This window comes from Dipodomys ordii, unplaced genomic scaffold (genome assembly GCF_000151885.1).
Source record: "Dipodomys ordii isolate 6190 unplaced genomic scaffold, Dord_2.0 Scaffold45, whole genome shotgun sequence".
In the NCBI taxonomy this organism is placed as follows: domain Eukaryota; kingdom Metazoa; phylum Chordata; class Mammalia; order Rodentia; family Heteromyidae; genus Dipodomys; species Dipodomys ordii.
The window spans coordinates 11,401,739-11,428,018 of NW_012267261.1; the positions used below are offsets into that span (position 1 = coordinate 11,401,739).

The 26,280-nt window shown below is 40.2% G+C and overlaps 1 protein-coding gene across 1 annotated transcript; it reads right to left on the minus strand.

Moving 5' to 3' along the window:
- Window positions 1-16,343: 16,343 nt before the first annotated feature.
- On the minus strand, window positions 16,344-24,872 carry Dtx3l (deltex 3 like, E3 ubiquitin ligase). Its single transcript, XM_013019471.1, has 5 exons — window positions 24,603-24,872; window positions 22,741-22,907; window positions 19,614-21,119; window positions 18,478-18,695; window positions 16,344-16,568 (listed from the first exon to the last, which is right to left on the minus strand). Exons 1-5 carry the CDS (start codon window positions 24,799-24,801, stop codon window positions 16,475-16,477), a joined length of 2,184 nt encoding a protein of 727 aa, XP_012874925.1. The 5' UTR covers window positions 24,802-24,872; the 3' UTR covers window positions 16,344-16,474.
- Window positions 24,873-26,280: the final 1,408 nt, after the last annotated feature.

Below are 26,280 nucleotides of genomic sequence, written 5' to 3' on the forward strand. Positions count from 1 at the left end.
GGAGGGAGGGAGGGAGGGAGGGAGAGAGGGAGGGAGAGAGGGAGGGAGGGCCGGCACAAGGGAGAGAGGGTTATCATATCAGTCAGGATGATGCAGAGAGGAAGTCTCCAAAAGGGAGAAAGCCTTTGCCTGGGCCCTGGTAATGTTATCACAAAAAAAAAATTGAGGGCACATCAAAGTAGAGACCAAGCAGCTGTATAAATAAAGCAAAGCAAAACAATGATAGGTAGTACATGATCAAGACATAAGTGCCGGTGCATCTGATAACAGGTGCTTCATATGGTGAAAAGTAGGTTAATATTCAGCCCAAATTCACCTTATGATGTGTTCCTTTTCTTAATCTGACACCTGGTACAGTTGGGTATTTTTACTGTTGCATTGTGTAACTAATTGGACCCAGAGAAGTCAAGGCTGGCCTGCTCACTAAAGTGAGGGGTATTGATGTGTGGGCACCCCTTCAATTTAAGGGTGGATTCTGCCACATGCTCCCTTCAAGATCGGTGTCCATTTTTGAAATGTTATTTTTGTACATGTTTTGTGTCAGGAAAAGTCATTTTTCTGTGTTTGCTTTTTCAGGGTAATTGCCTTTAATATATTTTCGCTCAGCTTCTAGAGCACATGAGTTAATTTGGGCAAGCAGGCAAGGCTAGAGGAAGAGAGTTGTTTTCTTTTTCTTTTTCCTTAAAAATGTTTTTTAACTAACATCGTAGCTTGTGAGTGAGTGTAAGGATCAAAGCAAAAAGTATGGTGCTTGTGTGCTTTTTTTTGTTGGTCGTGGAGCCTGAACTCTGGGCCTGAGAGCTGTCCCTCAGCTCTTCAACTCAAGGCCACTGGAGCCACAGCACCACTTCTGGCTTTTTCTGCTTATGTGGTGCTGAGGAATTGAACCCAGGGCCTCATGCATGCAAGGCAAGCACTCTACCAGTGAGCCACCTTCCCGGCACCTTATGTGCTTTAAAAAAAGTTATTTTATTGTAAAGATGCCATACAGAGGGGTTACAGTTACATGAGTAAGGCAATGAGTGCAGTTCTTGTCGAGCATTGTTACCCCCTCCCGTGTTCTCCCACTATCCCTTCCCTCCTGCTTATGTGCTTTTAAACAACTAGTTATTAATATAGTTCCCCTCTGACATCCCTGCTGCTGTTTCCCATTTTTTCCTCATTTTTCCTGATCTATCTTGCCTCCCAAGAAAATCATTTTTTAAAAGATGTTATCATTATCTTTAAGTAGTTGTACAAAGGAGTTGCCACTCAACAAAGCAGTTGATCTATGTCACTCCTTCCAACCTTTTCACCCATCCCTCCCCGTCCTCACTTTTCTTAATTTTATAGGATATGCATAATCTTTTTACTGTTTCACACACACACACACACACACACACACACACACACACACACCTGCTTCTTTTCATTGCTTTAACCCCTCTCCTCCCCTAACTCACCCCTTTGAAATACCAGTTTCCTGGTATTTGTTTTGTTGAACTTTGATTTAGTCTTTCTGGGGAATTACACTGTTTCCCCTTAATCTGCTGGGTATTTTTTATTGTCAGTTGAGAGGCTTGAACTCATGCCCTGAGCACTGACCCTGAACTGTTTTGCTCAAGGCTAGCCCTCTACCACTTTGGGCCACAGTGCCACTTCCAGTTTTCTGGTGGTTAATTGGAGATAGAATCTCACAGACTTTGCTGCCCAGGCTGGCTTCAAACCACAGTCCTCAGATCTCAGCCTCCTAGTAGCTAGGATTACAGGCATGAGCCGCTAATGTCCAGAGGGATCTGTCATATTTCATACCAAGTACTTTGCATACTATTCAAAGTACTTATATATTAATAGCTTCCACATATGAGAGAACATTGCAATCTTTGTCTCTCTGGGGCTGACTTACTTTACTTAGCATAACTTTTTTCCAGATCTCATAAGGAAATTCTGGATGGCAAAGACCCTGCTCAGTACATAACCTCTCTGCCTGGCATCTCTTTCACCTTCTTATAAAAACACTTTGCACTTAGTGAGTCCCACAAGTTGGAACTTTGAAAATGAAGGGGAGCTTTGAAGTCCTCTCCATCTTGCAAAGTGCCAGGACTTAAATAAAACTTATTCTTTCTTACCATCTCTCATCTCTCAATTATTGTCTTTCAAGCAGTGAGCAGCCCATCCTTTGTATAGTAATCTCTGTTGCAAAGGCTCTATTCTGCCACCACAGACCAAAAACAGCTGCTAGAAAGATAGAACTAAAAATATAATCAACCACTCATCAGAAACCTTGCCAAAAGATAAAAGAAAAAGAAAATTGTCTCATCATTAAATAACTACTACTACAAAATGGTGCTGATCAGAGCAATCTCCTAAAGAGATTCCAAAAGCAGAACACTCCTCTTTTTTATATTGTCCATCAGAAAAAGCTGGTAACACACATTCCAAATATTAATGGTACTTAGTCATAAAATAAGAGGAATTAACACCACCACATTGTATTCTAAATTTCTCAGTAGTTGAGATGTGTGTATATACATATACATGTATATATCTGTAGATATACATGTACATTATATTGGCCTTTATCCAAATGAATAATACAATTTATTTTGTATCTACTAGTAGCTATGACTTGAAGTCTGATGCCAACCAACATCAGATTCCTGCCCTCCTAGGAAAGAAGGAAATGGGAAAGACAATTTCTTCCATGATTGGATTTCAGAATGATGGGCCCAAAGTCTTTAAGAAGACACTTGTGTTATATACAACTTATAAGACCTTGTGAAAATGCTTACAAAGATTTATTTGCATCTCAAAAGAACAGAATGAATGAACAATTTACAAATGTTTGAACGTGAATTCAAGAAGGGCAACTTTATTCTCTTTTTTGGGTGTGAGAGAGTAAGATTTTAACTTTGGGTTTCTATGCACTCACTGCGAAGCTATGGAATGTCCATACACAAGAGAGTATGGGTGTGTTTCACTTAAATTCTGCTACAAGACACACAAAGTTGGATTTTGTTTATATTTTACATATCATAAAATATTATTCTTTGATTTTAAATTTAAAAGAATTCTAGTCTTGCAAGTATACAACAACAAAAAGTGGGCTGGATTTGGCAACTCTTAACCTAGTCTCTAACTAGGCCTATCTAGAACTGAATTCCTAAAAACAATGAACAATGGAACTTTCACTTCCTTGGTAGCCAGTATGTAGCTACAGTTAGTTTTTGTTGTCATGGGTTTTCTCCAGCTAAAACACATTTAACTTCCTTTATTTTTAGTATTCCTAAGAGTATGGTAACAAAGAACGAATTTCACTGTTCAAAACAACAGAAGTCTATTTTTTCACAGGTCTTGGAAGTTACAAATCTGCAATCAAATTGATAGCAGTCTGGTCCATATTGGAGGCTCTGATGGAGAAAACTCCATGTGTCTTCTGGTAGCTTCTGGTAGTTTCCCTCATTTCTTGGCATTCATTGTCCTCCTAGAGGTGCATCACTATTGCCACCTTTATCACCAGGCTGTTCCTGTGTCTGCCTGCATATCAACATATCTTGTGGGAAAATATGATTCTATTTATCATAGTCCCAATTTTCAGGTTAATTTCTGGATGCTTTCTGCTCACTAACTAGAACACTATATCTATATATCTCTCTACATGTGTGTGTAAATATATGTGTGCATATATATACGTGTCTATGTATGTATGTATATATATACATATATATATACATATATATATATACATATATATATACATATATATGTATATATATATATATGTATATATATATATATGCCAGTCCTAGGCTCAAACTCAGAGCCTAAGCACTGTCCCTGAGCTTCTTTTGCTAAAGGCTATCACTCTACCACTTGAGCCACAGCACCATTTCCGGCTTTTTCTATTTATGTAGTACTGAGGAATCAAACCCAGGGCTTCATGCATGCTAAGCAAGCACTCTACCACTAAACCACATTCCCCACCTGAGAATACTATATTCTGATGATACTCTCAATCACAACATTTCCCTGGGTTTGACTAAGACACTCTGACCAGGCCACATCCTTGAAGAATATAAATCCTTGGCCAGGACTTGTGGTTCATGTAATTCCAGCTGCAGATCAAGCTGAAGATCAAGAGGATCACAATCCAGACATATAAACAAACTATTTAAACAATAATGAAAGCACAAAGAGTAAAGGTTTGACTAAGAAGATCCCTGCCGAGGGCCATGTGCAAAGATCAGTTCAAAATGAATCAAAGACTCTAGAGCTGTCATGTGATACTTGAGATTTTGAAAGTACTAAGAAGAAAACTTAAGAGGAAACATTTCCATATATGGACATAAGCAATGTCTTTTTCTAATATCATAGCCAATAAGAGCAAGAGTGTTAAAGGAAATTGTATCAAATTAAGAAACTTCTATACAGCAAAAGAAACAATAAACAGAATGAAGACACCAGCCTACAGAATGGGAAAAAAATATTTGCCAGCTACTTATCTGACAGGAAATTAATATCCAGAATAGATAAAGAGCTAAAAAAATGGAACATCAAAAGAAGTTATTCCAATCAATAGTTGGACCCTTTCAAATGAAAAAATACAAGTGGCAAGTAAACATGAAAAAATTTCAACCACCTTAGTCATCAGGGAAACAGAAATCAAAGATACATGGCGATTCAGCCTCACCCCAGTCAGAATGGCCACTCTTCACAATACAAAGAACAACAAATATTGGTGAAGATCCTGGGGGAGAAAGAACTCTTATTCATTGCTGGTAGGAATGTAAATTTGTTCAGCCACTATGAGAATCACCATGGAAATTCCTTAAAAATTAACAATAGAATTCCCATATGATCCAGCACTTCTGGGTATAAACTCAAAACAATAAAAGTTAGCTAACTTCATAGAAATACTTCTGTACCTATCTTCATTGAAGAAATATTCATAATATACAAGTTATGAAATAGCTCAGGTACCCATTGATGGATGAATGGATGGAGAAAATAGGGTAGATTCCAATTTTACTCAGTCATTAATAATACAGAAATTATATTGTTTGATTGAAAAATAGATGCAACTGGAGGCCATTGTACTAAGTGAAAAAAATCTTGCTTGTCTCACAAAGACATAAATATCTTGTATTTTCTCACTTTTGTAGTGTCTAGGGAGACAGCAAACCAATGCACACACATGTGTGCACACACATACACATGCACACACAAACAAGCTTACAAAAGTAAACTGAAAGGAGGGGAAGAGAGGTAAAAGAAACAATAACAGAAAAGGTGAATATGATGAAATATATTCTATGCATGTATGGCAATACCATGATGGAACTCTTGCTATGTATAATTTAATAGACATCAACACAAAAATAATGTTTGAAAACTTCTAGGATTAATGTAACCTTTGGCTGATAATTACTGTCCATCCCCAGCCTCCCCAAATAAGGAGTCCCTCAGTTCCACACCACAGGTCTCATGTATGGGCATGAAGTATGGATTTGGAAAGCATTAGACTCCTCATCTGACAAAAGCAAAATGTTGAGAAGGATACAACAGAGACAATTAAGGAAGGATTTCTAGAATCTGTGAGCAGGGTAAGACTACACTCAATTACCAAAGGACAATGACTGCCTCTTGCCCCTGATTTTACCCCCAGACCTTCTTCAGTGAGTAGGTAGAGTACTTCAACCACACAAGTGAGATCTAGCTGGAAGACACTATAATAAACCTGCTACAGAAAATACCATGGGCTTGGAAAGTGAAAACACCTTAGAAGAAAATTTAACAAGAGTTGGTGACTCCAGGACTGGGACTAAGAAAAGGTGAAGCAGGTACCCCAACACTCCCACCAAAGAAACTAGAAAAGCACAGAGCACTCTAAATGTGGGTCTATTTAGAAGGGAAGATGATGAGTTTGGCTGATGGTTTCTGATGTTGTGAAAGTTCTAGTATTAAGAGAACTCTCCCAGAGGATCTTGGAGAGGGTGAAGAGTTGGTTGGAGAGTTGGTGCAAAAATAACTGATCTAATGAGAGAAATTGAATTCCACAAAATAAAATAATGAAAAGCAAGAAACTCATAGTTAAGAACATTTGGATAGAGAATGCCCTCCAAAGGTCCATGTGTTACAGTCAGCAACCAAAAAGAGGTTAAGCCTAGTGAGAAGTTTTGTGTCACTGGAGGAGAGGGCTCAGAGAGTATTAGGTGATTCCATCCCCATCTCTTTCTCTACTCTCTCCCTCCCTCTCTCGCTCCCTACCCCCTCCACCTCCTCTCCCCTTCCCTCTGTCCTTCTTGTCCCCCCCCCACCCCGTTAGCAAATGTGCTGCCTCCCCACAGGCCCAAAACAATAAATCCAATTGATCATGGGATGGAACCTCCAATGCTGTGAGATAGAAATCAACCACCATTTTCTCTTTACAAGTTAATCTATCTCGGTATTTGTTATAGTAATAAAGCTGACTTACACAAGCATCAACTCACAGAGATACATAGGCAGCATAAATGAAAGACAGAAGGTGAGAGAAATGTTTGGATCTCCTCGGTGGATAGCCCTCTGATTCACTTATCACTGCCTTTTGATGAACTCAGCATTGATGGCATTCAGAGTGAGGCTGAGTCAAAGGACACCTACATCACTCAGAATGCTAGCACCACATGTTAGCACAGAATGTTAGCTACAGCCTTGTCCCAGTGGTTGTCAGGGAAACAGAAGTAATACTCTCTCTGTTCACACTCTCCTAGAACACTGGAGACTGGTTTCCTGACATCACTTTCCCCCAAGCACAAAAATTATTTTTTTGTACTTTAGTATCCACATTTATGTACTTAGAAAAAAATCTCCTGGAGGAGACTGTCTAGCTGAAGAAAAGAGAAACAGACACACAGTCCCATGGGTTACCACAAACCACACTACAACCGTGAAGAAATCAAATCACTGACCCTGGAGAAATCTGGGAGAGGCCCAGCCTCCTCCCTGCTGCTGGTTTCTCTGAAGACTCTAGCAGGCTCACTTCTATTATAATCAGAATTCTCAAACGCAATAAATACTTGGTTTAATATGCAGGGAGCTGTTAAAATTGTGTGCTTTAAATTTGAACAGAAAAGACAGAAATAGCTCTGGGGTGGTTAGCACTCCTTGGAAGACAGAGTCCCAAGAAGCGTGCCTCTGCAGCCTTCAAGGCTGCAGTGTGTCCCGCAGAGCCCTGCTCCAGCAGGGAGAACCTGGCAGACACCGCGTTCCCGGTGAGGTCAGGCTGGTCCACCCTGATTACTGGCTGTCCTTCACCAAGTGCCTTGAGCGGCTTTCGCTTTTCTTTCTGTGAAAACATAACTGAGATTGGGGAAAGTTCTGCTTTTCTGTTACCAGTGCAGCCAAACTCTCCACAGACAGAGACGAGGAATGCAGAGTTTTATGGGCAACAAGCTGACAAGTTGGAAAATGGGCTGAGGAAGGAAGATCGCTGAGTTTGGTTCTGATCTATACTACATAATGAGACACTGGCTCATAAAGGAGGAGGGGGAAAGAGAGGACCAGGGAAAGAAGGAGGAAGAGGGGGAAGGCCAGATAGAAGGATAGGAAGGAGGGATGAAAGAAAGAAAAGAGAGGTTGGAGGGAGGATGGGAAAAGAAAGGTAGGAAGAAAAAAAGAAAATACATTGAGTCTTTTTTTGAGTTGCTGGAGACTGTTCTAGTTTCCCTTCTGAGCAGATATTGTAGGTTCTAGACTTATTTGGCAATAATGTGAGTAGTATGAAGATGAATCAGACTCAGATCCCTTTCCTCTGGCATAAACACATAATTGCATGAAGTGTCCTGAAAGGTCCTGTACTCAAATGGATAATTGAGAATTTAGGAAGCTATTACACCTAAGTATGGCCAGATTGTTAAGGTAAAGAATTCAGTGACATTGAAGCACCAGTGTCCCCTATTCCCCCCTCCATACATAGCATTTAGGCAACTGGAATGAGGGAAGAAACAGCTGCTGATACCTGGTAAGAGCGATACCCAGGCAGGGTGCCATCATCAGGCAAGAGCCATAACTGCTTTCCAGAACCAGTCAGAAGAAGCCCTATGAGCCTTCCCCTATTCCCTGACAGCTTCAATTTCAACCAGTCATCTGAGAATGGAGCTGATTCAGTACTTAGGGGTCAGTCTCCAATACTACCCCCAACGCAGCAGGGTGATTTGATTTCATATTTGCATTAGTAGAGACAAATAGAAATACACACAATGTAATTTACATACAAGATGTAGAGAAAAGTTCCAATGTTAGTGGTATTTGAGTATAGGATTTCTAAAAGGAGAATGGGTGGAGGGACAAGCCAAAGAACACACAGGATAGAAATCAGAAGCATAAAAACATCACTTGGGCTTTTGTAAAGCTGGTAGTCTGATGTGATTAGATTCTACTATTTCAGGGTAAGGCAGGGATTTGAAGTAAGCAAATAGAATGATGAATAGCTGATAGTCACACCACTGAGTTGAGTTTATTTTCTATGTTAGTATTCTTAAAACCTCATTTCCAGACTAGCAGAATCAGTACCACCTGGGAATGTTTTAAAAATGTAAATCTTGCCCCAACGTCAAATCTATTGGAGGGTTATTCTCAGCCATCTGAGTCCAGGTGATTCTGATGCACGGTCAAGTTTGGCAAGTGCTACAGTGGCTCAGGAAGCCAAAAAAAAGGACAAAGCCGCAGAGCTGCTTTCTGAAAAGGTAGTGAATCTGTTGATGTGCCAGCCTCTGCTCTCTTAGCAGTGTGCATGAAATTTCTGATTCCATTGTAAAGATGTTTACACCAACCTCCAAATAAGCACTGTTATTATGAGTTACATTTGTTACAGATGTCCTTATATTAGTACCTGACATAAGCTTATGATTGCAACAAACAAGTATCTTAATGAAAGGTTTGCTTGTTGTTTGGACGATAAAAAGAATAAAGTATTTGGGTAGAAAGAGGAAAGATGTTTTCAATCCTAACTAACCAGTAGCTACCCTACTTCAAGGAGAATAATTTTGTTTTATTCTTTCTCATTAAATAAGAAAGATAGAATGAACATAATCTCAATTTTTGACACTTGGAATCACTGGATCAACTGTCAACTTTGGTTTAGAATACTTTTTTCTCAGAATTTTAGAGCATGATAATCTGTATGTCCCAACATTCTATTCTTTTTTCTTTCTTTCTTTTTTGTTGATCATGGGGCTTGAACTCTGGGCCTGGGTGCTGTCCCTGAGCTCTTCAGCATACAAGCACTTAAACCACAGTGCCACTTCTGGTTTTCTGGTGGTTAATTGGAGATAAGCATCTCACGGATCGCTATTAAGAAAATTTCCGCCTATGTCAAGGAGCCCTAGAGTTTCTCCTATTCCTTTCTGTAATATTTTCATGGAGTCTGCTTTTATTTCTAGGTCTTTGATCCATTTGGAGTTGATTCTAGTGCAGGGTGATATATAAAGATCTAGCTTTAGTTTTCTACAAGTGTTTAACCAATTTTACCAGCACCATTTACTGAAAAGGCTGTTTTTCTTCCATTCTATTTCTTTTCTTCTTATTGTTTAATGTCTAGCCAAGCAATGTTTTATTACTTTCTTTTTTATTAATAAGTTTTTTATTGTGAAAATACAGTACAGATGGGTTACAATTACATGAGCAAGGTAATCGGTACATTTTTTATCAAGCGTTGTTGCCTCATTCTTTGTTTTTCCCTTACCATCCCTGCCCTCCATCTCCAAGACTACACTACCCCCCCTCCCACCAAAGATGTAAAGTTCAGTTTTCGACATAGCATCTTGTACATTTCATTGTTGCAATGGATCCATCTGTATCCCTATTTAAACAATTTGATTTTTTTCTCTTCCCTTCCACAAATTATACTAACATCAAATACAGTGAAAACAGGGGTTATGCCAAGGGGGAGGGACATACAAAGCAACAAAAAAATCACCTTATAAATATGTTAGAAACAAGAAAGAAAACCACTTGAGTCCTTATCTTTAGGTTAATTTTGCTTAACATCAACTTGTCTGACCTTTTCTGCCGGCCTCATACATATACTAGCTATAGCAAATAAGAGGGCCTAGCTTTCTTCACTTAATATAATTTTCTCCAAGTCTTTCCATTTCCTAACAAATAGGGCAGTGTCATGCTTTCTGATGGAGGTATAGAATTCCATTGTGTATATATACCACATTTTCTTGATCCATTCATCTACTGAGGGGCATCTGGGTTGGTTCCATATCTTAACTATGGTAAATAATGCTGCAATAAACATAGTTGTGCTGGTAGCTTTAGTATGCTCTTGTTTGTGATCATTTGGGTAAATACCCAAAAGTAGGATTGCTGAGTCATAGGGGAGCTCTTTGTGGAGTCTTTTAGGAACCTCCATACTACTTTCCAAAGTGGTTGAACAAGTTTACACTCCCACCAACAATGCAGTAAGGTTTCCTTCTGGCCACATCCCCTCCAACATCTGTTGTATTACAGTTCTTGATTATAGCCATTCTAACTTGGGTGAGGTGGTATCTCAGTGTTGTTTTGATTTGTATTTCTTTTACGGCTAGAGATGTTGAGCTCTTCCTCATGTGTCTATTAGCCATCTTTCTTTCCTCTTCAGAGTCATTTCTCTGTAACTCTTGCTTTTTCTTTTTCTTTCTTTTTTTTTTTTTTTTGTTGGTCATGGGGCTTGAACTCTGGGCCTGTCCTTGTGCTCTTCAGTTCAAGGTGAGCGCTCTACCACTTGAGCCACAGCACCACTTCTGGTTTTTCTAGTGGTCTATTGGAGATAAGAGTCTCCTGGACATTCCTTCCCCGGGCTGGATTTGAATCGAAATCCTCAGATCTCAGCCTCCTGAGTAGCTAGGATTACAGAGGTGAGCCACCGGCAACTGGCTTCTCTGTAAATCTTTAGCCCACTTATTTATTGGGCAGTTATTTCTTTGAGGATTTGTTGTTGGGGGATTTAATTTTTTGAGTTCTAGTTATATTTTAGATATGAGACTCTTGTCCGTTGTATGGCTAGTGAGGATCTTCTCCCAATCCATGGGTTTTCTATTGATTTTGCTAGCTATGTCCTTTGCCATGCAGAAGCTCTGCAATTTCATGCAATCCCATTTGTCCAACTTTTCTTTGAGTTGTTGTGTTTCTGGGAGCAGCAAGCTAAGCCCCAATCCAATAGATGGATAGAAATAATTAAAATTAAATCAGAATTAAACCAATTAGAATCCAAAAAAAATTAAGAAAGAATCAACAAAACAAAGAGTTGGTTCTTTGAAAAAAAATTAACAAAATTGACAGACCCTTAGCAAATCTTATCAGACAAAGAAGAGAACACACCCAAATAAACTCAGAGATGAGAATGGAAACAGCACCACAAAAACAACCAAGATCTAGAACATTATAAGGGAATATTTCTCAAAACTTTATGCTAATAAGTTTGAGAACCTGGAAGAAATGGACCTTTTCCTAGTAAATATCAACATGCCGAAACTAAACCAAGATGAGTTAAACCAACTTAACAGGCCCATATCAAGCATTGAAATAGAAACAGCAGTAAGAGCCCTTCCATCTAAGAAAAGCCCAGGACCGGATGGATTTACAATGGAATTCTACAAGGCCTTCAAAGCAGAGCATTCTATTTAGTTCCCTTGTCAAAGATTAGGTGCTATAGGTCTGTGGGTTCATTTCTGAGTCTTCAGTCCTATTCTATTGGTCCTCAGGTCTGTTCTTGTGCCAGTACCAAGCTATTTTGGTTACTATGGCTTTGTAGTAGAGTTTGAAATTTGGAATTGATATTCCTCCAGCACTGTTCTTTCGACTAAGGATTGTTTTTGCTATTCAGGGTCTTTTAGTGTTCCATGTGAATTTTTGGATTGCTTCCTCTATTTCTTTTTTTATTTAATAAGTTTTTATTGTAAAAATACTGTACTGAGGGGTTACAATTACAGGAGCAAGGTAATAAGTTCATTTCTTATCAAACATTATTGCCTCCTCCTTTATTTTTCCCCTACCATCCTTGTCCTCCCACGACTACACTCCTCCCCCCCCCAAGTTGTAAAGTTCGTTTTTCAACATAGCATTTTGTACATCTCATTGTTGCAATGGGTCAACATGTATCCCTATTTAAACAATTTGTTTTTTTCCCTTCCAGCTAAATTATACCAATATCAAATACAGTGAAAACAGGGGTTATACCGTGAGGGAGGGCCATACAAAGCAACAAAACAATCACCTTATAAATATGTTAGGAACAATAGCAAAAAAGAAAAAAAACTGCTTGTGTCCTTATCTTGGGGTTCATTTCGCCTAACATCAACTTATCTGTTTCTGCTTGTCTCATACATATACTAGTTATTTCAAATAAAGGAAAGCATGAGACCTATGTTTCTTTGGGCCTGGCTTACTTCACTTAATATAATTTTTTCCAAGTCTTTCCACTTCCTAACAAAGGAGGCAATGTCATTTCTGATGAGGACATAGAATTCTATTGTGTATATATTGTTGGTGGGAGTGTAAACTTGTTCAACCACTTTGGAAGGTAGTGTGGAGGTTCCTCAAAAGACTCCACATAGAGCTACCCTATGACCCAGCAATCCCACTTTTGGGCATTTATCTGATTGATCACAAACAAGACCATTCTAAAGCTACCAGCACAACTATGTGTATTGCAGCTTTATTTACCATAGCTAAGATACCCCTCAATAAATGAATGGATCAAGAAAATGTGATATATATATACATATATAGAGATAGATGAATGGATCAAGAAAATGTGATATATATATATATATATATATATATATATATATATGTTTGCAATGACTAGTATATGTCTAGGACAGGCAGATAAGGTCAAGGCTATGTACATATGACCACATGAGATAATGTTAAGCAAAATGTACCCCAAGACTGGGACACAAGTGGTTTTTTTCTTTCTTGCTAGTGTTTTTAATGTACTTACAATGAACTATGTAATTCTTTTGTTTCTTTTGTATGTTCTTCCCCCACAGTATAACCCATTTTCACTGGGTTTGATGCCGGTGTTCTGCACCTTGTATATACATTTTTGTAATTTGGGGAGGGGAAGGGATATTGGGGAATGCTTAAATGGGGATGCAGGCTGACCCATTGTGACAATGACGATGAGATGTACAGGACATTATGTTAAAAACAAACTTTTCAATGTCATCGTTGTGGGGGGCGGGAGGAGTTGGGGAGGGAAGTGATGGTAGGGAGAAAACAAAAGAGGAGGTAAAATGCTCCCTACAAAATATACTCATTACCCTACTCATGTAACTGTAACCTCTTTGTACAACATTTTTACAATAAATATATTTTTTAAAAAAAGAATCTCACAGACTCTCCTGCCTGAGCTGGCTTTGAGCTGCGAGTCTCAGATCTCAGCCTCCTCAGGAGCTAGGATTACATGTGTGAGCCACCAGTACCCAGCTTCTATTCTTTTTAAGTATACAACAAAATTGGCATTCATTCTGTGTCTGCAAATACCATACTTTGATTAATACATTTGTGTGTGCTTGCATGCAACCCCATGTGTTTACTTGTACATTCATAATTAGTTCACATATGAGAGAGAACACACACCCTTTGTCTCTCTGAGCCTAGCTTACTTCACTCCATGTATTTTCCCAAGTCCAACCAATTCTTTGTTAGATGGTAACTCCTATGTGCAACTGCTTAAAGATAATAAAAATGTAGTTAAACAAAAAAAGGTAGTGAAAAGGACCAGGACAGAGAGAGCCCATGAAAGTATTTCAGTCATCCTGGGGAGGCAACTTGGAAGATGTTAAAGGAAGGTGAAATTTGAAAATCTAAAAGGAGACTGGGTGCTGGTGGCTCACAACTGTAATCCTAGTTACTCAAGGAGACTGAGATCTGAGGATCATGGTTTGAAGCTAGCCAGACAGGAAAGTCTGTGAGACCCTTATCTCCAATTAACAAGCAAAAAGCTAGAAATGGAGCTATAGATAGAACAGCTATACATAAAATCAGCTCAAGACATCCATATGGTATAAAATTGTAAACTACATGAGGTATGGGAAACAAAACCTCAATCTAAGGGAAAAGGAATAAAAAGAGTGAAGGAAAGAACACAGACAATCTGTTCTAAATGGTGATATACTTTTATTTAAGGCAGATAGATCATGGCATCTTTCAGAGAGCAAAAGTAGTAATCCAAATGCTCACCAGTCTTTCACATCATGAAACTTACATATACCCAATGCAATACAATATCTGGAAGTTAGCAGAAATCAAACTTTTATATTTTTGGAGAAAATTTAACTAAAAGATCAAAAGATAAAAATCAATCATAAAAATAAAAAATTAGCAACTAACTAGAAGGTAAAGGTATGTATCTGTAATCTCAGCTACTATGGAAGCTAAGGTGAGAAGATCTCAAGAGTAAGGCCACTCTGGGCAACATAGCCAACGTGTATCTTAAAAAATTAAATGCATAATCTGATTAAAATAAAAGACATGTCATTTACCTTAACATTCTGGACCAATGAAAGGAAAAGACTCTGAGTTTTTAAGGTTTGTTTGTGCTGGCACTGAGGCTTGAACTCAGGCCCTGGGCATTGTCCCTTAGATTTTTTTGCTCAAGGCTGGTGCTCTATTACTTGATCCATGCTTCTCTTTAGGTTTTTGGTGACTGAGTGGAAGTGAGATTTCCCTGTCTTGGTGGGTTTCAAACTAATTCACCAGTGATATTCACTGGACACTATATTGGAGATGAAGGATACAATTTTGGGAGAAGGGGAACAGGGAGGGACAACACTGTAAAAAAATAAAGGAGGAGGTGACACTGTTCAAAAAGAAATGTACTCATGACCTGACTTATGTAACTTAACCCCTCTCTACATCACCTTTACACTTAAAAAAAAAACTGTGATCCTCACACCTCAGCCTGCTGAGTAGGTAGGATATGTTCTTCAAATTGGACTTCTTAGCAGGAAGTTTGCTTTGAGCACTGTGCAGGAATCACTGAGGGAAGGACAAGACATAAGGAGCTCCTCAGCTTGCTCCATGGAGAAGCACCCCCTTTTGAAGGCTGTATGGCCCTGGGGTGCATGGGTTCAAATGCCAGTACTTTGGTTGCTACCCTGTGACTCTGGTGAATGATTTAACCACCACCCCGCATGCATAAAATGGAGATTTTATTAACCAAATAACATAAAACTCTTAGAAAAGGGACAGAGTAAATACTCAATAAATATGAAGTATTGTTATCAGGCCAAAAAAGTTTGTCAGTGTGCACATTTATCTTTAGGAAAAGAACAAGACAAGTCATATTCTTCTCATTTTGAGAGAGAGGTGTGGCACAGGTAACCAGATAATTGGCTTGTTACAACTTTCTTCTGACTTGGAGAATCAAATGAAAGTAAATTTTGACATGTCCTATGTTCCTTATAGTGAATTGAACTCTCAACACTTCCTTTTCCTGTCGAGAGGGGTAAAATATTTCTAACTTGAGTGGTTGACATTTGAGAGGGTTACAAAAACTCTTACATATTAGACCATAAATGTTAGGTCTGGAAAGCAAGGTATATTGAAAAGCACAACATATCCAGAAGAATAAATAGATCAGAAATATATAACATTTCCATAGCAGGAAAAATGCACCCCTTTAGGCAGGTTCCAAGAATCATGGAGGAATCAAGGGCCAGGCTTTGGGCTTAGTCAGAATTCAGCCAACAAGTATCCAGAATAGGAAACAGTTTCTGATGAATGTTCTAAGAATGGTTTTGTAATTCCTGTTGCTGCTAAAGATATAGGAGAGTATATCCCTCCACCAACTATTAGGAACCTGAGTCAGGCAACAAAAATATAACAAGTAGCAAAAGTAAGCCAGGCACTGTGTGACTAAAAGTAATTTCCTTACTCCAGTTATTACCCAAAGTGGCCTAATCTTGGCTCCTTAGCCACTGCTATGAAGAAGTGAGTGGCGAATTCCGGTCTCTAATTTTCCATCACTAAAACCTGCTAAAAACATTTTCATTTATGCAAAGGTTTTGCTTTCATAGCTAGAGATTAAATGGCAATTAAAGTACTGTCCTAGAGATGGCAGTGAGAGAAGGCTCAAGAGGCTGTAGGTAGAACTCCACTGCCCTAGGTTTGATTTCCAGAACCAACAGGAAAAGAAAAGAGAGAAGGGGAGGAAGAGAAAAGGGGAAGGGAGGAGAGAGGACTTCATTGTATGATAGTAGCTAAACTGAAGGACAGAAATTTCAAACCACCCCATACCCTAACCATGACATAAGAATGAAGCTAAATTTCTGCCATAAAATCACACTGTTCTTTATCTTTACCTTCCATAAAAAAGCAACATCCAGAAATAAGAGGCTAGCAGAACTTTACTCTTACACAAAACATTTCTTGAGATGAAAAGATTTTGAAAGTATTTCTATAGAAAGATTTAGATTGGCATTCATTCAGCCTCCTAAAATACATCTTCTGAAGGCTTGAATTAGGACTTCCCTCCAGGAGTTTTCTTTTCAATTCCTTTAGCTTTCAGCTCCTCCTTGACACGTTCCAGGTACGTGGGATCAGGGTAACCAAAGCTGCAAAATGAAAACAAAAACAAAAACAAAAAAAACCAACTCTTTAGTTTCACATCAATGGTTCTAAAGAATCTATACAATAGATCTTCTGTATTTGAAGGTTACAAACATTCACAGGTAAGTCCTGATGGTAGATGATGTATAATCATTATTTTCTTTCTTTTTTTTTCTTTTTTATAGGTCCAAGACCAGGACTTGAACTCAGTATCTGCCACTTTTGCTCACTGGCTAGCACTCTACCAATTGAGCCATATCTCTAACCTCTGTATAATCATTTTCAGTGTGCAGATATGACTCAGCTAGCTAATAAGTACATTTAGTCAGGCCAGCAGGCTTTAAACTTTTCAGTTCATTATAAGCTGTAATGCTTTTAAGATTATGACACGCTGTGTTTTACAAATAAGATTGTAAAGTTTGAGGGATAGGAAAAGCTCCCAAGATATAGTTTAAGCTGGGCACCTTTGGCTCATGGCTGTAATTCTAGCTATTCAGGAGGCTGAGCTCTAAAGATCAAAGCTTTTAGCCAGCTAGGACAAGAGAGTCCATGATATTCTTATTGCCATTTAACCAGCAAATATCTGGAAATGGAGCTGAAATAATGACAGCCTTTAGCAAAAAAAAGCTAAGGAATGGTGTCTAGGCCCTGAGTTTAAGCCAAGTACCAGCGCACACACGCGCGCGCGCACACACATACACACACACACACACACACACACACACACGTCAAAAAATATTTTTTTTTGTCTGAGGTACTCTGAGTTTCATAAAAAAAAGAAAGAAAGCAACTTGATTCCCTGATATATGTATGTGGTAGCTTAAGAATGTAGTCCTAGCTATTTGAAAAGCAGAAATGAGGCAGAGGATTGCCATTGAAGTCAGCCAAGGCATTAAAAATATAAACAAACATACAAGAGTTTTTGAGACATAATCTCAACCAATGGTTTGTCACAGTGGCAGTCACTTGTCATCCCCAATGATGCACAGAAGCACAAATAGGAGGATCGCAGCCCAGGAAGGATGGGCCAGGCATAAAGCAAGGCTCTAACTAATCAACACACACAACACAAAAAGGCCAGCAGAATAGCTCAAATGATAGAGCACCTGCCTAGAAAGCAGGAGGCCCTGAGAGTTTGACCCCCAGTACCACCAAGAAAAAAAAATCAGATCTCCTATTACACAGCTTCTACTACCAATTAGTTCCCTTACAACTAAACCTTTTTCTAGCATGCCTTTGGCCAAGTGAGTTCAGATTCTTTGTGGTCTGTTATAAAAAGAAGGGGAAAAGATAGGACCTCAAAAGATGACCTTAAGCAAAAGCAAATAATATTCCTATGATCAGCCCTTCAAACAGACATAAAGCCCCAAACTAAGTCAACGTGGATACCACTGTCCTAAGTACATAAAACTCTGTGGTTGGCAAGAAAAAGGGTTATAGAGACCAATCTTTCTGGCTTTGAAATTATTATACCAAATTAACATCTCTTAAATATACTGCAAAATACCACTTTCTGGCTTTGAAATTATTATACCAAATTAACATCTCTTAAAAATATTGCAAAATACCACTGTTGATAAAGTCTACTTAATCCAGTCTCCAGTGGGCTCATGCCTATAATCTTAGCTACTCAAGAGGCTGAGATCTGAGGATCATGGTTCAAAGCCAGCTCTGGTAGGAAAGTCCGTGAGACTCTTATCTCCAATTAAGTACCAGAAAACTGGAAGTGGCACCATGGCTCAAGTGGTAGAACTCTTGCCTTGAGCTGAAGAGCTCAGGGTAGCACCCAGGCCCAGAGTTCAAGCCCCACGACTGACAAAAAATAAAGTCTACTTATATCCACACCCTGAAATTGCCACATTTCATCACCTCTACACTTCGTTTACCAACTGTTGTATTTCAAGAAGTTCTCACTTTTGTGGTCCTCCATATTTTGATGTTTTATGGTGGATATCATTCCATGTGACAACATCAGAGACTCCCAATACTCGAGAATCCCCCACTGTGAAAATCAGCTTTTGTTCAAAGGCGATTTTGAGCAGATCCAAAACCTCCCTTCCTTCCTTATTATTAGGCAAATATGCAGTTCTCTGTGTTCCATAATAAGGCTTTCCTGGGTTTGGATGTTCTTTCTGTAAGAAAACAAGAAAATATCATTTGAAAACAGTCTGCTGCTAAGCTTTACATATATTTTTTTTCTTTGTAGATAGAACAAACTAAAAGAAAGAAAAGTACTAAAGCTGTCATCAGAGTCCCAATAATTCATGTATCTTCTCTTCAAATTCATTCTAGGAATATTACCATTCAACTCCCCACATCCCAACATGTAATTCCCACCTACCCTTCTTCTACCTTAAGAAACAGACACGAGTAGAAAACTCAAAGAGATGGGTGGATGGGAAGGGAAGGAACTAGAGAAGGGATAACTCTGATCACGATGAACTTTACAGCACCAGCACTACACAGGAGGCTGAGATCTGAGGTGGTTCCAAAACAGCTTAGGCAGGAAAATCTGTGAGATTCTGATCTCCAATTAATCACCCCCCAAAAAAGCTGAAAGTGGAAGCATGGCTCAAGTGGTAGAGTGGTAGCTTTAAAGGAAAAAGCTGCAGGACAGCACCCAGTTCTACCCCAGTACTGCACCCATCCCCCACAAAAATTCATTTTAAATATAACTGGACATGTTAGATCAAAACACCATTGTACAACTATTGGAAGTTAATAATAAAAAAAGAAGCATTTCAAAAAGGAACGAAATAGACATGAAATGCTGTGGTTTTAGCTTGGTGGTACAGTGTCTGTTTAGCCCTGGATTCAATCCCAAACATGGGAGAGGAAGAACAAGAGAGGGAGAGAGAAAAGAAGAGGGAGAGAGGGAGAGGAAAACAGGAATGATATCTCTTAAAAGCAAAGAATGTTCAATCCCTTGCACAATGTCCTTGAAATAATTCTCTGGGAAATCTATTATCTAAGAGGTAACAGAGAAACCACTTTTGCTCTGGTAATCCTAACATAATGGGGGGAAAAAGGCAGGGAACTCAGAAACTTACACTTTGTATGCCTTTTTCTATCTTATATTGAATCTCAATGGTGCCACAGCCTTCATAACCTGGAAGTGGCTCTTTCAAAATGGTGTGAGTCATGGATCCATTTGGTTGATTCCCTTTATGGACACCATAGGAAACTTGGCACACAGGACAAACTGGCTTATATGTCATGGACTTTCTGATACAATCATCACAGAATTCATGCTTGCACTTTGGCAACACGTGCTTGTTTCTAATGGTATCTATGCAGATGACACAAATGGCTTTCTCCTTCTCATTCACTTCTGAGACCTCAGAACGTGCAGAGCTGCTGAGGGAGAGAGAAGTTGATTTTGATGCATTCTGATCAATTTCCATGGGTGTCTCCTGTTCCATATTCAATTTCCCTCCAGTGGATAATACCTCACTTTCTAAGATATGCTGCTTAGCTTCAGCAAAATGCTTTGGCAAACCAATCAAAGTCATTGACTCTTTGTTCAATGCCAAGTGTATATATGGATGACTTTTCCTAAAGTCATCAACAAACTTGGTCCAATGTAAGTGCTTTTTATCCTGGCCCAGATGTTTCAGTGAAAGATCTTCTCTTACCAGCTGACTTGTGACATATTGAAAAGCATCAATGAAACTTGCAGACGCATGGGCAGACAGATCCATCTGCTTATCCCCAGGATTAAATTGAATGAATGTTTTCTGACGTTTCCTACAAACTGTACCACTAGTGTTGTACTTTTGCTCTATCTCTTTTATCTCCTGGAGTAATTCAACTTCTAGAAGCTTATAGAGAACAGTATTAACCTCAATTTCATTCGTCCAAATGTGTAATATTTTCACAGGTATCCTGACATTTTCAGAGATTTTTTTTTTGGCAGCTGAAATGTCATCTTGGGTCCCAAGGAGAGTTAGCATTCCTCCTTGTTCTTTTATCAGAAGCTTTCTAAAACAGTGACTCAGTTCCTGTTTTGTCCACTGACTGTCTGCTAAAGAGACAGAGTCTTGATTCAGAGATTCTGTGTTCTTCTGAAACTCCTTGGTAAAATACTCTCGAGCTGCATCCAGATCACCTGATTGACCAGGGATAAAATCTACATAGACTGCATTGGGAGGTATATCTTGAGTTTGGATGTGTACACCAAATAGTGTCTGTATGGATTCTATTTTATCAGGACAAGAATGCACGAAATATTCGAAGTAAGGCAAAGAAAGTTTAAAACCTGTATCTTCTGATCTGGTGTTTGGTTCTGAAGTGTACAGGTTGCTGTCCCAGTCCTGCAGGTCAGATGACACGGTCTCCACAGTGGAAAGGGAAGACATCTCTTCCTGCTCATGTTCTATCAGTTGCCTACTGAAGAAGTGGTAGATTTTTTCAATGTCTCTGAAATCACCAGAAACCTTCTCAATTCCATCTTCACCCTCCATCTTCTTGATACCAGGGCAGAGAATGGTCACTTGTGCCCTCTGCTCTTTGGAAAACAGGTCACAGTTCAGGCTAGCCTCCACCATCTGAAAGACCTGAGATTGTAAAAAGAAAAGGTAGAAATAAGATTTCTCCCACACCTACAGTCTTCTCTTCGAAAGGCTGTCTTTCCTTAGCAGGGAATTATTCTTTTCAAATCCTTTGAGAAGAAGAATGTGTGCTATAACCCAGAAGTTCTTAGTCCTATATGCATATTAGAATCATGTAAGTGGTTTAAGAAAGAAAAAAAGCCAGCGCCCAGACTCATCTCAGAAATTCATGTAATTTGTTTGTAGTAAGGTATAGGAAATAACTGTTTTTGTATGTGTGCCAGTTCTGGGGCTTGAACTCAGGGCCTTAGTACCATGTCAGCTTTTTCACTGCTCTATCATTTGAGCCACAGACCCACTTCCAGATCTTAGCTGTTTAAATGAAGTTAAGAGTCTCATGGATTTTCCTTCCCAGACTGGCTTTGAACTGACAACCTCAGATCTTAGGCTCCTGAGTAGCTAGGATTACAAGTGTGAACTACCAGCACTCAATAGGAATAAGTATTTTAAAGCCCTGTGGCTAAGAGAGCTATGTTGTAGATCTGGCATTAACTACTTAACCTTGGGGAAACAGGATGAGGGTAGAGAGAAAGTATTTCTGCACTCTAGACAAGTTGCTGGTTTCACAAGAGTCAAGAAGCTTAGAAGGTAGCCATATGACAAAAGAGGCTTTGCTTATTTATCAGTCTTTTTCCTCTTATTTTCTTACCTTCAATAAAGCAAAACAAAATAGTAAGCTTCTGACTTTATGCAGAGTTGTTAGTCCCTTTTAAACCTTGGTCTCTAGAGGCTCAGTTATAGGAAAGAAGGATCAGATTAGGATTAAAAGGACAGAGCCAAATCAGATGCAAGATAAAAGTGAATTTTCTCATTTTAATTTTGCAAGGAGGACTTTCTGGGGGGAGAGGGGCATGGAATATTGTTCCTCTAGATTTTCAGGTGTTTTTTGTTTTTTTCTTGAATCTAGCCTCTTCTCATCCCTCTAACAGGAATGGTTGCCACTGGCAGGCATTTTGTTGTGTATCTACTTGTTTATGATTATCTGTTCCTCTTATTAGAAAGTAAGGGCCTCAAGTGCAGAGGCTGTAGTTCACCTGGGTGTATCCCCGCCCCGTAGCCTGTAATAATGTCTGGCACACAGTAGGCAGTCAGTATCTATTTGTTGAAGAAATTTTGGATGTTTGCCTCCTTCTCATCATTTAAGTTTTAGGCCACATATCACCTTTTGCAGAAAAGTAGATTTTGCCTTTTCATCAGAAGTAGAACCATCTCTATCTTCCCCTTCCTCACCCTGGCCCTGTTCCTTTCTGAAGCCAAACTGCATTGTATTCTCTTCTTACCATGTACTAGTCTCTGAAATAGGTTTGTCCCATTCATTCCTTCGCTTATTGTTTATTATTTCTGTGCACCTCTCTATCTCCAATACAAGCTGAATGGCAGCAGGGACCTTTTTGTGCACACCTCTGTGTCCCAGTTCCTAAACTACAGTCAGTCCCCAGCAAGTGGTTATTAGACCAACCGAGCAGAAGGTATGGAGACCACAGGGGCAGTCACAGGAACAGAACAGACTCCTATCAACACTCAGCTTTTGGACACAGGCGTCCCCAGCTCTAGGAACAAGTCCTACCTTGGGATGCTTCTCATCAGACAGTGCTTCCGCTTGCCACTGTGTCAACGAAGGAATTCTGGGTCTTGTATTCTCTTCTGACTTTTTAGTGGTTTCCAGGAAAACAGTCACATGTTTATTGTCAACCGCAATCTGGTGCTTCTCTTTTTCCAACACTCTCTTCTTGGCTTTGAGGGAGACATAAAACAAATGTCCACACAAGAGAGAGTTCAAAACAAAGGAGGAAGCAACAATGCTCTATAGGTAATGTACTCATTACCTTACTCATGTAACTGTAACCCCTCTGTACAATATTTTTACAATATAAAAATATATTTTAAAAAAGAAAAAAAAAGAGTTCAAATGTTTGGCCCTTGGTATTTCCTGTGAGTTGGTTCTGGGAACCCCCAAGGATGTACAAATTCATGAATGCTCAAGTTCTTGGCATAAAAATGGCACAGTATGGGCCTATCTTCTACTCACATCTCCTATCTAGTTTAAACAAGTTCTAGGTTACCTGCAATACTGTATTACTTATTACACTAATTTGTTTAGGGAATATTGGCAAGAAAAATATCTACATGTTCACTACAAATGCTTTGTTTTTTCCTCAAGTATTTTCCATCCCTGGCTGGTTGAATCCATACAGGCTGAATCCATGCATCCAGGCCTCTTTCATTCATCTGTTTGCTGTCCCAGATAGGTGGCAGTCAAGCTGTCCCCCTGCATCCTGGTCTAAAGGTGAGCTGGTGAGAAGTATATGGAGTTCTTCAGAACTCTGAAGTAGGTAGCTTGAGTTTTACTGTAGAAATGAAAGCTTAAGCTAGATGCTGGTGCCTTATGCCTGTAATTCTAGCTGCTCAGAAGGCTGAGATCTGAGGATTGTGGTTCAAAGCCAGCATTGACAGACTAGTCTGTGAGACTCTTACCTCCAATTGACCAGCAAAAAGTAGAAAGTGGAGCTGTGGCTCAAGTGTGCACCAGATTTGAGCACAAAAACCCAGTCCTTGAGTAAAAGCTCCAGTAGCAGCACAAGAGAGAGGGGGAGGAGGGAGGGAGGGGGGGAGGTAGAGAGAGAGAGGGAGGGAGGGAGGGAGGGAGAGCTTAATGATAATGGAACATCATCTCATTAAATTAATGGAACACCCTCTCCTCTGTAAAATTATGTTTCTGAAAATTGTCTCTAATTCCTCATTTCAACGATATGAAAAAAAAAACCTCATTCATTATGTAGTTAAGAGGGGGAAAAAAGAGAGAATCCAAAGTTCAGACTTACAATGTTGTAAAGGCACATATATTTGTTGACATTTATAGAAAATGACCAGAAGGAAATATACCAAAATGGTCTCACCGCAAATTTCCACATAATTTTCTTCTTTCTTCTGTTCTCTCTTTTCTATGGTAAGCATATACTACTTTTGCAATCCTCAAACACAAGTTAATGGATAATGATTTAAAACTTGAAAGTGGCCAGGGACGTAGCTCAGTAGTGTAACACAAAATAAAAATTTTAAAGGAAAGAAAGAAAAGAAGATCAAAAGCAAATGAAAGTGGAAGGCTTGCATGAAACTCCAGCAGTGACCAGGAAGGGCTCCGTGCTTGGCGAGCAGATGGAAAGGGACCTGACTTTAGTGTCAGTCCAGATAAACACTTGGAAAGTGTGATTCTTAGGGGGCAATGAAATCAGACCAGGGGCTTGGTACAAAGGGGGAGTGGGGGAATCTATCCTCCACTGTGGGGCTGGGAAGTCTGCTGGGGTCCCTGTCTCCCTCCCTTCCCCAAGGGCCACACTGTCCAGGCCTCCCCTTCTAGGACCTGCAGGGCTGGGTACCCTCAACAAAGGACGGCCTTTGCACCCCAGCCTGCCCCCCACCCCCACTCACCTGCCCTATCTGCAAACTCCACCAGGAAGGTATCAGAGACGCTGTGGCTCCCGGGTCGCACACGGCACTCCCCGCCGCCCGACTCCTTGCTCTGGAAGTACCTCTCCAGCTTCCTGGAGATTGTCCCAGGCCGTTTCTGGATGGTCTGGGACAATCTCACTACGAGCGGGGACGGCGGCGGGCTGAGGCTGGAGGCCATGACTCCAGGTGTGTCAGTCCGGGCTGGCGTGAAGACGGAGACCTGGGTAGCGGCTTGAGCCAGCGCAGGGCAAAGGCGCTTTGCGTCCCGCCCCACCCCGCGAGATGGGGCGCAAAGTTTCAGTTTCGCTTCCCAGTTCCCTTCCTGTTCCCAGCAGAGCTGCCTCTCCTGCTCGGTGCTGTCTTCCAGAGGCCTTCGTCGGGAGTGAGTAGATTGAGAAGAGGCTGACCCCCGTGGGAAACTTGGGGGCCCCTCTTGCAGGCTCGGGGTGGGGGACAGGTGGAGGGAGGGAGCCAGCAAGGACAGGGGGTCCCCAGTGCCAGGGCTCCTATTTGAGGATGTAAAGGAGGCAGGGGAGAAGTTTCCTCCGCTTTTCTGTTCTTTGAATCCGTTACCATTATTATTTGTCATTCCGATGTAATTCACATTTTGAGTTCTTTTTGTTTGTTTGTTTGAGTTGTGTGTGCTTGTCTGCATGGTGACTTCTTATGCGCTTCCTCCCTGCAACGTGCCCATTAGATTGGCACTTGGGCTGCCTGACCCTCCCCCCTGGAGTTGGCCAACAACACTGTACTGTTTGCTGACCACCTAAGGGCTTGGTAATGGGGCCAGCGAACCTGAGAACAAAGAAGCAAAATCTCTTGAAGACCCTCTGGAGGAAGAAGTTTCTAGCAGGATCTTCAGTGCTGGGGCTGGATTAGGAAAAGAGTATCTGGTACTTAGACAGAGAGGCCTAGGGGGAGATGAGAAAAACCTGCAAGATGACCTGCTCATTAGGTCCATAATGAGAAGCACTTGGGTTAACTTAAAAATTCCCAGCTATATTTGCAATTTGGAGTCAAACAAACCAGGTACAAGTTGGGCACTAGGGCCTCATGCCTGCCATCCTGGGTACTCAGGAGGCTGAGCTCTGAGGATCACAGTTTGAAGCCTAAGCAGATAAAAGAAAATCATAAGAATCTTATCTCCAATTAATCACTGAAAAGGCAAAAGGGGAGCTGTGGCTCAAGGGGTAGAGCTTCAGCCTTGAGGGGGAAAAAAAAAGAAAAAGAAGGGAAAGGGGCAGGGCCCACAGCTCTGAGTTCAAACCTCAGTACTGACAGACACAAAAGAATGAAAGAGAAAGAAAAAGGAGAAGTTAATTTTACTGTTGTTATATAAGTCAGTATATCTAAATTGTAGTCCTTTCAGCAGGCAATGGGATAGTTTATTCTTTTTTCCCCTTAGTTTTTGTTATTTGGTGTTTTGTACACGTAAGCCTTACATCTCATTTCACACTAATCTCATGCACAGGGCTCAATCGCTTCATATGCCCAATGCTACCTTGGATAGCAGAGCTCTGAGGATCCAGAGAGGAGAAATGGAAGGATCAAGGTGGCTCAGTGGTAGAGTGCTTGCCTTGCATGCTCGAGGCCCTGGGTTTGATTCCTAAGCAAAAAGAAAAAAGCCGGAAGTGGCGCTGTGGCTCAAGTGGTAGAG